Source organism: Gasterosteus aculeatus, chromosome X (genome assembly GCF_964276395.1).
Source record: "Gasterosteus aculeatus chromosome X, fGasAcu3.hap1.1, whole genome shotgun sequence".
Taxonomy (NCBI): domain Eukaryota; kingdom Metazoa; phylum Chordata; class Actinopteri; order Perciformes; family Gasterosteidae; genus Gasterosteus; species Gasterosteus aculeatus.
Genome location: NC_135698.1, coordinates 10,823,263 through 10,836,381, shown reverse-complemented (window position 1 = coordinate 10,836,381; position 13,119 = coordinate 10,823,263). Strand labels below are relative to the sequence as shown.

The 13,119-nt window shown below is 45.2% G+C and overlaps 1 protein-coding gene across 2 annotated transcripts in view; it reads right to left on the bottom strand.

The window, feature by feature from the left end:
* Positions 1-228: 228 nt before the first annotated feature.
* itpr2 (inositol 1,4,5-trisphosphate receptor, type 2) overlaps positions 229-13,119 on the bottom strand; it is a 42,292-nt gene continuing 29,401 nt past the window's right edge. For both annotated transcript variants that reach the window (XM_040162322.2, XM_078082716.1), the window contains exons 44-57: positions 12,641-12,736; positions 12,419-12,538; positions 11,607-11,735; positions 11,304-11,496; positions 10,979-11,104; positions 10,039-10,214; positions 9,758-9,922; positions 9,496-9,679; positions 8,450-8,536; positions 7,623-7,738; positions 7,308-7,473; positions 7,048-7,208; positions 2,376-2,537; positions 229-1,409 (exon numbers count right to left, since the gene is read on the bottom strand). In XM_040162322.2, the coding sequence (XP_040018256.2) occupies positions 1,335-1,409; positions 2,376-2,537; positions 7,048-7,208; positions 7,308-7,473; positions 7,623-7,738; positions 8,450-8,536; positions 9,496-9,679; positions 9,758-9,922; positions 10,039-10,214; positions 10,979-11,104; positions 11,304-11,496; positions 11,607-11,735; positions 12,419-12,538; positions 12,641-12,736 (1,956 nt within the window). In that variant the 3' untranslated portion in view covers positions 229-1,334. The remainder of the gene's footprint in view (positions 1,410-2,375; positions 2,538-7,047; positions 7,209-7,307; positions 7,474-7,622; positions 7,739-8,449; positions 8,537-9,495; positions 9,680-9,757; positions 9,923-10,038; positions 10,215-10,978; positions 11,105-11,303; positions 11,497-11,606; positions 11,736-12,418; positions 12,539-12,640; positions 12,737-13,119) is intronic.

The window sequence follows — 13,119 nt, the reverse complement described above, 5'->3', positions numbered from 1 at the left end:
CCTAGTGGGTGAAAGACTGTTCCATAAATCAAGCTCAATCCTTTAAATTTTGTATTTTTGAATAATTTGAATAATAAATTATTGTCCTGTCACAGATACGCCGATGTAAGATCAAAATATAATAGTAGGTTGTGTGTGTGTGTGTGTGTGTGTGTGCAGAGGCGGTCAGGTGCATCCCAAAAAAACTGACTCTGCTGTTAAAAAAGCTGCTGACTCAAAGGACAAAGATTAGTCTTGTTACAAATTTATTACAACGTATTACCCCATAAAACAGAATTCTCTCGACACTTTGTTTAAACAGAAAGTGTCCCAGGACAGTTAATATTGAGCGCATAGAATCTGCCGAGTTTAAAACACAAGGTCAGACTTCACAATCGATTGCAATCCAAGAGACATTAGTTTTATTTTATAAATGTAAATCAAGAAATAGTGGAAGATGAAGATGACACACGTTGATAGTTAATTACAGTATAGGCATCTCTATAGACATGATGTTCACATTGTAACAAAAATGTAATCCGAACATCTTCGGTCTAATATTGTGTACCAATATATGATGTCGACTTAAAATAAAATTTCAAGTAAGTTCTGCTCAGGTAATTGTTATAAAATCACATTTGTTATTTATATATTCTGTATAAATGTATTTAAAAAAAACTGAAATGGTGCAACAAATGTATTTTACAAATGCAAATACCCCAACTCACTAATGTTTCCAGTTACAGGGCTACATTTTTGCACCTATAAAAAAAAAAAGAAAAAAAAAGTGCACTTTCAGCAGTTGCAGTGCACGGTTTAGAAAAGTGAATGTGTAAGGCAGCATGACATCTCCTATAGACCGCACATTTTGTCATAAATTAGAATTTTTTTTTTTTTTAAAAGGTAAAAAAGGGAGGACCTCCCACCTCCCCGTGGAGGACAAAAGCTCCCAACGTTTCAAACACACTGTCAAGCCCCGAGCCGCGCGTCCGCTTGCCAATGCGTCAGCACCGAGGACGCTCGAGGAGCGAGACATGACGTCCGCCGCCCGGCCTGGCGCACGATAACACTGGCAGGTGTGTGCTGCGCGCCTGGCCAATCATTCACCAAGCGCAGCGCCTTCGTGCAGGCAGCGGGTGAAGGCTGCTCCGTGAGGCGACATAAAAAATAGGCACAGTTTGAATCCCGTGACAAAATAAAAAAGAAAGAAAACCGTTGTCACCTCTTGCATTCGGACACCAGTAATCGAAAGTGAACCCATGTATTGTTTTTATGGTCGTAGTTTTCTGTGTTTCTGCATCGTCTTTACTGCGGGTCTGCAGTCAAGTTGCCGTCGCGTTTGAGCGCGGAGCCGCTCAGTGGGTGAGATGGTTGGCCTGAGGGGGACCCAGGAGTCCAAGCCTCTGCTTATTTTTCCTCTGTTCGGTCATCTGTGGAGGACACAGGAGGGGAAAAAAAAAAAACATGACAGATATTGTGAGATTTGTGTCCCCTCCAGGGTTGTGTGCAAATCGCTTTGTAATTACTGTAATGACTGGAAACAAAAAATGTCTCTTGGAACCTTCAATAGAGGAACCTTTCATGTGCTGTGCACAAAAGTGAACTGCATTGAACGCGATGATTAAAAAAAATCTGATTAGATGGTGAGAAAGTTTCTGCAGTGTCTTCAGTGTCATAACGACATTACAAAAGAAGGCCACTGGTTTTGTAAACACATGAACTGTAAACGCAGATTAACGAAAATTGAGGATGCTGTGCAAAACTAACACACACTCAAGAGTTGTGATAGTGTAAAGCGCCGAGGTGGTAATGAGCCGCAGGAGCAATTTCCAGCCGGTCAGAAACCGTTAAGTTGCCCGGGTGTGAGGCCTGCGGGCCGCCCCTTGTGACTGCAGCGCTTTGGTTCTGCCCGCTTCAACTCACTCGCCTCTCAAGGTTCCTGTTTACTGCCAAGGTGGGGGACATCCTCACAAACCCATGACTCTATATTAGTCAGCTTGGACTACTAAAGCTGCATTGTGGTTTTGGTCAACTGCAGGCAATGTATTATTCCAGGTTCCAGAGATAAGGCATCGGTGTGTTGCTCGAGGGCACTTTAGCCGCACACAAAACACCGCCGGGAGACACAGACGGATTCCCTCAGCGAGGTTCAGAGAAATTGTTTTTGTGCAGTGTGATCCTTTCTCAGTACGACCCGATTTCACACATTTAGCAGAAGAGGAACAAGGACAAGGCCTGTGACTGGAATCACATGCAAGGCAGGCAGGTGATGAGTGATAAGTCACACCGCTAGCAGCACGGCGAGTCATCCAAGCAGCTACCGGCCCACTGGGGCAATCAGTCGAGATCCATAGTCACCACAGCGCGATAACGGTGGTTTTGAATTGGCACAGTACCTGTTCTTTCAGCTCAGCCAGCTGTCCAGACAGCTGAGAAACCAGAGTGACCGTGCTGTCCAGTTTGTCCTGCAGAGAGCGCATCTCGTTCTGCTCGCTGTCCCCCTCGCTGCTCACCAGAGACATGGCTCTCATACGGGGGAACCACTCCAAGTTCTTCTCCTGGGGAGGAGAGATGGGATGTGAAAAATAAATAAAAGCAGCGAGAAAGGTGAAAGGCATGAAAAGGCCACGTTAAAGCTGACTCAGTAGGTCAGAGAGACGTGGCGCAAACAACAACGCCGCCGCCGATTTGCACAGACGCGCACGGAGCACGGCAGATCGAACGGCGGGGCGCTGGTGTTACGAGAGGTTCAATATTAAACGTTAAATCAGGACGGAAGCGGCTCTCTGTTCTGCGCGCGACAGCCCGAAACGTTTGAAGCAGCGCGTCCGTCCGTCTCTTGGATGTTATGGAGAGCAATAATTACACAAAATGAACAGTAACTGGCCTTTCGATTCTCACCCACTCCATCCGCACAGTGTGGATGTGGGAATGAGTCACTGTCGTCTATCGAGAACACAACTGGGAGTATAGCGTTTTCCAATGCGTTTTCCAATGCAAACTGTTGTGGACTATTTCAATAAAAGCTCGGTAGAAGAGAATGATTTGTCTGATAAAACAGTCTTGATGGATGATCAAAGTTGCAAAAAGTCCATTTATTGCTTGCAAGCAGGAGGTCAAATACACAGGCACGTATCACGGTGCTCTGGGGAAATGGCGTCTCCGAGCAGCCGAGTTTTTAGACACATGTGAAGAACATTCTCCGTGCCAGTTACGAGAAGCTGCAAAGCAGGTTGAGATAAGAACCCAGGTGAAGCTGGGGGTAGCGCACACACACACACACACACACACACACACACACACACACACACACACACACACAAGATCCTCCTCAGTGGCCGGTGCAAATGATAATTAATTGACATAAAAGTAAAAATGTGGATCCGCAACTTTCGTACCGAATAAGATATAAACTAAGGCCATGAACAGAAGTCCTTTGTTTTGAAGCGTCTATGAGATCGAGTCGACCGTCCTCCCTTCTCAGCGCACAGCTGCAAACTAACATTTTGTATCATGCTGCTCTTTGCACATCAGGGTCAAATACAGGACACTTGCGACACGGCTTTAGCACAAAACAATGGTAGAATATATTTTACCATTACAAAACTCACTTAGTTTATAGTGCGTTTTTTTCTAACAACGCCGTGGACAGAGCAGACCGAGCAAAGCGAACCTATGGCATTATTTAATGGACTTGAGTGCGTCTGTGTTTGCATATGCGTGGGTGTGTGTAATGATGTACATAGCAGCCTGAGAGCAAGAGTGTGTGTGTGTGTGTGTGTGTGTGTTTTACAACACGGAGAGGCTGCAGAGAGTTTGCAGAGGCAGACTGCTCATCTTAAGTTGTATTTCTTTGCCAGGTATTCTGATAAAAATGATTATTGTTTCTGTTCCCTTAATTACAATTTGCCAAATGCGGCTCCAGTGGCCGTGACATTTGATGGCAATGATGCTCCTAAATTCACAGTGCGATTAACAGTCAGAAAACAACAAACCATTGCCGACAGAAAAATATGGAAAATGGAAATAAACTATTTGACATTATGCCTTTGTCTATAAAATGCATAGTATGTAAGTCATATGCTGTAGTAAGTGAAGGTTAATGAAAACAAAACAAAAAAAACTATGCTAACATTTAGCATGTCGTTCAGCTCAAAGTTGAGGGCTGGAATCTGAAGTGAAAACAAATACAAATACACATTGTGCGCTCGATCATTTGACATATTAGGGCCATCTTTATGTTGATGGAGCCATGACAGTAAATAAGTGGCGGCCACTTCAAACAACATCACTGAATTGAGGAACAGTGGGTTCTATTGATGTTGAAAGCTTAAAAGGAACGATGCCATATCAAATGTAAACAATTATATCTGAAATCCAATTAAAATCCAGTTAAGACATAACCTTCCCTTTATGTCTTAACTGTATTATAATTTAGCTCGTTTTCAACTGCTTTTCACTTACAATTTTTTTTACAAGTACTTTCGCATCCCTACAAGGAAAGCAGACTGATTAAATACGACTGCGGAGCTACAGTATGAATTGAGTCATTCTATAAGAGTTTGCATGACATCTCCACCTAATTTGAGCCTCAGGCATTAAGGGGCCAACAAATAAAAAAAGAATAGATGCCTTTCTCACAGACTCAAAAAGAACAGGAAAGGCTGTGTGAGCTCAGAGACGATTGAGCGCCGCTGAGACGGAGGAATATCGGACGCTTGTTTCATCAAGTCGTTGACCGATGCAATAAAGAGACCTCGCAGACGTCATCAGGGGTGAACCCAATATCCTGTTTGAAGGTACCGTCTGTCTTGTTGGTTGAAACATCATCTATGGATCAGTGATTTAAAGTTCAACAGTGACGGAATCAGATGTGCAGTGACGTCTCATTGGTCATTACACTGTACAGTGAGTCACGGCTTCACTGATCCATTTAAACACCTCAGTTTAGGGAATTGAGTGGAATGTTAAACTTCTATTCTCGTCGTACCGTGGTCATATTTTAAATGTTCATTGCAATTTTAATTTCACATCACTGTGGCTCTTTGCATTTTGGGCTTCGTCCAAAGTAAAATAAGTTATTTAGATTACAGGAAGTAATGTGCAGGAATTTCAGCAGCGTTACAAGTGATACAGTGACACACTGAATGTACCAGATGAGTCTGCAGATAGCATCACACACACACACACGTCTAAAGAGCAGCTGCTACTACCGACTTTCCACTCAGACACTTTTGTTTGTGACCACGCGTTACAGGTGCGCGGTAGATTAGATGAATCATTGATGACCGGGAATCGGTGTCTGTGTGGTAGAGCGTGAGAGAAAGGGACAGGAGAGCACGTGCCAGCCAGGGCCCAGCTGGTCGCGAGCCATTTAGGACGGGTTACGCAACAGCTTTGTGGCTGCTGCAATACTTGATTTTACACACAAACACCTACACACTAATTCCCATCCGCACGCACAACACACCAAGCGCACAGACACTCAGTGTAACACAATCCTACTCTTTTGTTTGGCACCAAATCACGATCCTACCCAACCAGATGCACTCATATTGACAGTCTGTGTGTGTGTGTGTGTGTGTGTGTTTAAGGTCATCGGGTTTTAGCGGTTTTCCCAACGACCCCCAAAAAAGAACGAAAGAATTAATACCAGAACACCACAGCGTTGAGAGGGCTGCTGCAGTAGTATCCTGCAGAGCCCAACGTGATCAGACTCCTATGCATTCAACCGCCTTGTTTTGCTCTATTTCTCTCTCTCCCTCTCTCTCTCTCTCTCTCTCTCTCATCCCGAAATACTTACTGCCTGACCAGATTATTTGTGACTTTTTCAATTTGGTTACACATCCATAAATTTGGTGAGATGTGCGTTTGTCATGTTTCGTTGTCCGACTATCCAGAGAATAAATCAAAGCAGCGAGACGGAGATACTGCACACACCTTTCAATTGCTGTAGATGATTGGTTGGCTACAATCTTAAAGTAAAGTAATATTAGTTATTTTTTGATTCTGATGGAGGCCAAAAGCAAAACACGTCAGTCTGAGAAAGTTGATCACTGTGGGAGAAGAGACTATTAAGACTGCCTTCGCCGCCAGAAAATCTGCCTGTAACATCAAGACACATCTGGAAGTAGATATTCTTGTCTATATATTTGCTAGTTGAGTTTGTGACTTAATTTAAAGATTTTTTTTTCTGAACTCAATTATTCCTTATGATCAGAATTATTGAGACAAACTATCTGCTCGACAGCATTTTAGGAGGCGTTGATATGAATTCCTGACTCTTCATTACCTCGTCACAGAGCGATACCATGGCCTCGCATCAGAGAAACCACCTGTTGGAAGACCTGCTCGTGCATATTAATTCAATATCAGTCACCTTTTTATAATGCAAATTGTTTATTATAATGCCACCACTCCGAGGCTTCATTACATCCTTCAACTTGTGTCAGTGGATTGATAAGAAGAGCGCTGGACTTGGTTACTGTGTCCCAACAGGGTAGCAGGCCAGAATAGTGAAGACTACCTGAGAACAGAGACCCATCTCTCTCGGGCAGAGAGGGGGGGGATGGGGGGGGATAAATTGAAATGCTTGGCACCGGCCTAGAGGCTCAGTCTTATTTTTTCGATCGCTCGTCGGCTGCAGTCTCACGCCTCACTCGCACACTGTGCACGTCTGCAAAGTAAGGAGGGCTGCAAAACTTTGGAGGCTCCAACACAGAGACATCTGTAAGCTGTCTGGTACAGCTCGCCAGAAAAATATGAATTAGGGGTGAAATCAAATGTGTTTGTCTACATGTTCCTTGAATGATAAACCCAATCCCTGTGGCTTTGGTGTGTCATCTTAAATAAAAGTGCATTGCCTCCCTTTGCACACCTTGCAAACACAAAACTAAAGAACTCCACCATGACTTGAGCCCTGGTGTTTTTGATGATACTGCGGTGGAATACACTTAAAAAAAAAATAGGTGCATAAAGCTGCAAACTGCATTGCAAGAGGTACCGAGGGACCGTTTCCTGTATGACGGTTTCCTGCGCGAGCACAGTACGCGCGTTTGGTCTACTGACCGCAATCATCTGGGCCACGTAGCTCTCCGGGCCGGTGTATTCGGTCGGATCCTTCACCTTCACCAGAACCAGGAAGTAGAGGTAATGCCACATGTTGTGTTCGGACTTGATGTGTTCCTCGAAGGAGACCGTCTTGTTGTCAAATTTGTCCCTCTCCAACCCTGCAAGAGCACCAGAAGACCAGGTCTTCTAAATATACCGTTCTTTCAACGAGCCGTCATTTGCATACAGCATTGAGTGAACCACACAGTCGTACACACCACAGATGAAACAGCTGGTTTTCAGGATCTCCTCCTTCCTTTGTTTTTCACTTCTCAAGTCAGCGAAAGTGTCGATGATAACACCAAAGATGAGGTTAAGAACGATGATGATGACGATGAAGAAGAACAGAAGGTCGTAAACCACTCGGGCCGCAAACAGCGGCTCCTGTAATGCCCCGGGTCACAGGTAAGAGAGAAGTTAACTTAACTTATGCCATCACCAAAGTTAAAAACAGAAGCTACAGCAGCAGAAATTACATGCATTTATACTTCAAGTCATTACAAATAGAAAAAGAGAACACAACCCAGACTTACCGCTTTGGAGGGTCTCCGGAGAATGTCTCCCACACCACCTCCGTTACGTAGTCCCTGGTTCAACACCGTGATAATGCACATGAGCAGGGTGTCACACACCCGCTCTGTCCCATCGTCTACAAGACGCACAAATCAAATTGGAAACGCATAAAACAGCAGACAACAAGGACAAATATTGGCATCTATCTAGTATCTACATTTGGGTTATGAAATCACATGTTTTACAGTAGCTTTTCCTTTTCATCTCTTTGTTTTCCACATTTTAATAAGGTAATGGATTAACTTAATTTAAATAAAACTCACAACCAGAACATCTGAATTAAGTCAAATCATGCATCTGAATTCAACCAAGCTGAACAAAATTAAATTTCAACCAAGAGTCTGAAGGATTTCAGGAACACTCAGAATTAAATAATCAGTTTCAGCTGATAATATATCAAGGCGCCTCTAAAGATCAAGTGTAAACCTTAAATTTGCCTCCTTAAATGTGAGAACAAAACCAAAAGAAATACTATTCATATCTCATGTGTAAGGTACATATACTGTGAATAGATAACGCAGAAGGAGGCGGCGAAGGATGTGGATGAGATCATGTGTTGGTCCCTGTGGTGCAGGTGATCGAGGGAGATGAACAGACACAAAGAGCAGAGTGAGTCACCCGTCTGCCTTATCAAGTGTCCTTGTGCACACCCAGTGCATATGTGTGTGTGTGTGCGCCACCAAATGACTGACGGAAAGGTGAAATATACTCATCTGCCTCACTGCAAAATCTTAACACTTTTCCACCCAGAGATTTTTAAAAGAAAAGCATTTTAATCAAAACTTACCAGGAACATTCTTAGGTGTTGAAACAGGACATTTATCTTTCAAACATGATTCAGCAATTCCTTTGTTACTCAATAGATCCTCTTTTCCTTCAAAAAGAAAAAGAAAATAGAAAGGGGAAATTATGCAAGATTGATTAATGATAACGACATTGATAATTTGAAGTTACATTGTGTGCGAACATTAAAACGCCTTCCCCGCTCATTCTCATCAGCATGGTTAAAGTCAGCGAGAGCGATTTAGTCAGACGTTATGTAAACTGAGGCAGCAGCTGCTGGGTGGGCGGTGAAGTGCTGCTGAAAGAACCTGAACAAATCATTTGCACATCGGTAAAGCCCTGAGCGGCAGCGGAGCTGCGCTTGAGTGTGATTGGCTCCGGCAGACAGGCAGAAGACGACCTGTTCACCGGGGCCAGAGTGTCTCCGAAAGGGCGTCTGTCCCTGACGGGCTGCAGGACAGAGGGCAGGGCTGAGAGACGAGAGGCACGGGAAGAAGAAGAAAGAGCGGAGGGGACAGCGGGGCGGCCCACAGCCGGCACGCTCCTCGGCTCTGACGGAGCTCCGCTTGTGCCTCGGCAAACAGACAGATCAGCGTGAACCAAGCTGGTTACGTAAACCCACCACTGCTCCGCTGGGTCTGCAGCGCTCTGCTCAGGGAGGCACAGGGTGGCTTTGCCACCAGGTTACGCAACAGGTGCGCATGTGCTGGCAGGTTGTTGCTCACTCTCGGAGCGCCGTACGGACACTGAATATTTTCATTTTTATGTACACACACACACACACACACACACACAATGTCTTCACTAAAGTAGGTTAGCAATAATTAATGCCGTACAGACCCACCAGGGAACATGTGGCAGATGACATCCAACAGATGTTTATACCTGGAATCAGCCAGGGAATTTCAATTCAATGTGCAGTGTCTTCGAGCACTGGGACACCTTGCAATTAATGAACTCACATTTTGCCAAGACGGGAGTCTCCTCGTTCTACTTTAGGCTCATCCATTAAACCAACGCATGCGTTTACACAGGTTAAGAAGTGCTGACCTGGTCCCGGAAGGCGATCCACCTGCATTCGGAAGTCGTCCTTGAGGAAGAGGAAGCCAATGATGGAGAAGAAGTAAACGAGGAAGATGGCCAGAACTGCGGTAAGAATGATGGAGCGGCCGTTTCTCGTCACGCTCTTTATCACGTTGAGCAGCGTCTCCTCTCGGATGACCAGGTCAAACAACTGTGCAGCGAGAGCAACATCAGTCATCAGAGTCATCAGCACTGTAAAAGGAACCAAAGTGTGTGAGATATTGCTTACCAAAAAGCTGTAGAAGAACTCATGCACAAAGAGGCCCAGGACGCAGACGATGGCGTAGCCCAAATGGTAAATAAAGAGCATGTCCATAATAACGGCTTTGTAGCCTCGGGTGAACGTCCCCTGGTTTCCCACAAAACTTACAAGGAAGACCAACTTGTTGAACAGCTGAAAGAGAAGGAAACCATGTTCAGGCATGGAAAGAAGTCAACAGCTCTGATGTGTGAAGAGGCAAGAGGGGACTTGTCCCCCAATAACACAGAAACGAAACTTCCACTACTTACGTTGACAGCACCCAGCAACAACAGAGCGGGGCCGAGGCCCATAGTGTAGATGGCACGTAGGATGAGAGAGACCAGGAAGAACAGGATGCCCGATGGCTTGGGTAAGACTGGTAGGAGTGCTGTGAACACCACCAACGCCACCCACAGCGAGAGGTTCCAGAAGGGGGACAAGGTGCCTGGACGGAGGAATGAATCTTGAAATCAAGCTACCGCCCGTCCGTGATCTAAAAAAGGTTTGCGGCATTTCGTCTAATGAATTATTCACCAGAGCTAAAAGCGTCACTTGGCGCTAACACAATCAGAGGCAACACTTTGAAATGACGCCTATTAGTCCGTCGGGGAACCTTAACTTCATCACTGAAACCAGCCGCTTCCATTTGCACCGTAAACCACGGAAGCGCAGGGCTCTGTGGGAAATTGCAACGTCCTGATGATTTATTGATTAAAAGGGAGGTAAAACTTTCGCGAGTAAAGAAAAAAAACAAGCCTATGAAGAACAACGAAACGCATAATATATCACTGCTCCATCTTGAGCATCTTGAGTTCTATGAAGCTGCACTCCAGCAGAGTACGAATGGGCATGAGAGGAAATAAAAACCATTCTAATTTCCATAAGCACTAAGAAGGACGTCATAACTTGTAACTATCAACAGCATACATAAAAAGTATGCTACGGGTTGATCTTCTCCCTCCAACATGGGTGTAAGCACCATGGTGATCTAGACAAGGCGACTGTAAACTCTCTTTCATATGTGAGGAAACATCTGGCTTGACTTAAACATGGTTCTCACGTGAAGTACAGTCTTTGAGAAAACAAAAGTCTTCACCATTAACAAAGTCATTTCCCAGCAAGACGGTGACCTACCAGAACCGTACATCTGGAAAGGCTTTTTGCACCCTCAAAAAGATAAATACAAATAAAAAGAAAGAAAATTCTCACCCTCATCTCCATCGTCGCCAAAGGGGTAGAATACGGCCACTGCGATGTTGAGCAGACAGGCTAGGTAGAAGGAGATGCTCCCCCAAACAGAGATGTGTCGTGAGAACCAGAACAGGGCCTTATTTCCTGCACAAACAGAAGAGGAAGCATAAGTACAGGGACACAAAACGCATGAACATGCTGCAGGCTGCATATCAATTCATTCTGGGAACAACAACGGCAGGACACCGCGGATGATCATCACGATTTACCACCCTGCAGCCGGCTTCAGCCGCCACCGTCGTTATTTTTCCCCCAAAGCGCGGCGTTCGGAATGTAGACTTACTGCGGATCTTCTTCTGCCACCTCATCTCGTTGTAGAGGTTGTCGAACTGCTGGAAGAAGTCGTTAACCTTGCTGCCCTGGTCGTCTCTCTCGGTGGTGGTGAACACGCGCACCATGGACTCCTCCGTGAGGTACTCGCAGATGTTGGGGACCGGAAACACGATCTGCTCCATGGTGCGGTCGTGACGCACGATCTGACAAATACGCGCCATTACGGGTTGGTAGGGAGAAACGTGCATGAGCCGGGTGTTTGAAGTCGTAGAGATTCAGGCGATAAACGGAGGGAAGTGACGGTGAGGTTTACCTCGATCTGGGCCGTGTGATTGGCGTAGTAATGCACCGCCTCGTCCTCCTCGTTGTCGGGGTCCACACACGACCCCCGGGCCAAACCCCAATTCAGGCTCTGCTGCAGGATCTTATTGTGTCGGGCCAGCTGGGATTCAAAAGCAAAATCATGGCAAGATTGTTTTCAATAACCACAGAATAAGTGAATCTACTTCCAAACAGGATAAAGTAACTGCGTACATCACAGACCAAGAGACCATTACACTATAAAGTGAGAATACACAATATAAATGTGAAGAGCGGTTTACGGTCTGCTTTTCCTTGGACTGTTTATCATTCAGACTTGTTTATTTACTTATTTACCATCTTATCAGATTACAGTGAATGGCCCTGGGGAGCGAATACCAGATAATGTCAGATAAAAGATGCTTGATAAGCTCAAGTCTGTCATCACTGGGTCTTTGACCGAATCGAAAAGGATTTTAAAAATAACGTCCAATAAACCATCCATGTCATGGTAAAGTAGTCCCTTGTTTAGAAAAAACAGTTGGTCAGTTGGGAAGGGCCACTCTTTAGAGCAAAATGTCACACTGCAGAGACAAGATGAAACTACATTTTCGGTGTCACAACACATCCATCTCATTTCCTTACAGAGGAAGAACACATTTGTAATGCAGCGACTGAACATCTACAGTCCACCTGTCTGCAGAACCACAGAGTCACATCCTTTGAGCGCCTTCTAGAATCGTGCAGAGCGTTTCACGCGCGTGTGCGGTCACGATGGGGGCTGACGAAGAGCAAAGGCTGTAATGCCACTGGCATCGTCCTCACCTGGTGCGCCAGGATGTAAATGTTGTGCCCGACGTCTCTGGGCTTTATCCGGTCGCCAACACTGTCTTCATCGTCCTCACACTCGATACCTTGGGCATAGGCTTCCTTCATGACATCCACCTGATGCACAAAAAGTATGAAAGGTGCTCCCACTACTTAGTGTTACTTTTAACCCGGGATTACATGACTCGGCTGCGGTCCTTTACATGCTGCCACGCTTACCAGTTCGGTGGGTCTCATCTTGTAGAGAATCTTCTCTGCGTTCTCGCTGTCATGGCGACTCTCCATGATGGCCAGTAGCAGTTTGGAGGCATTGTTCTACAACACACAGCTTCACCAATGAGCCATTACATTCTGGTCGACCCACAGAGGTAAGCGATTCGGAGACCAATGACTCGAATCCGCTCATTAGCAGAATTAAACCATTTGAAAGTTGTCGTTTTTATTGTGGAGTTTTAGGATTGCAAAGTTCAGTGGCCTAAACAGCCAAGTAGAATATGTAGCCAACAAACATAAGCCATCACATGGAGCTCTAAAGGATAACAGGTCTCCACTAAAACATGACCCTTTTTGACATCTTCCTCCCTTTTTTCTTAAAAATCACCGGGAAGGAGGTCAAACCCCCACCGGTCATCTTGTGCCAAGTCTGTTGGGCTATACGGTCATTTCTAGTATAAAAGCAAACCGCTTGTCTGCAGTAA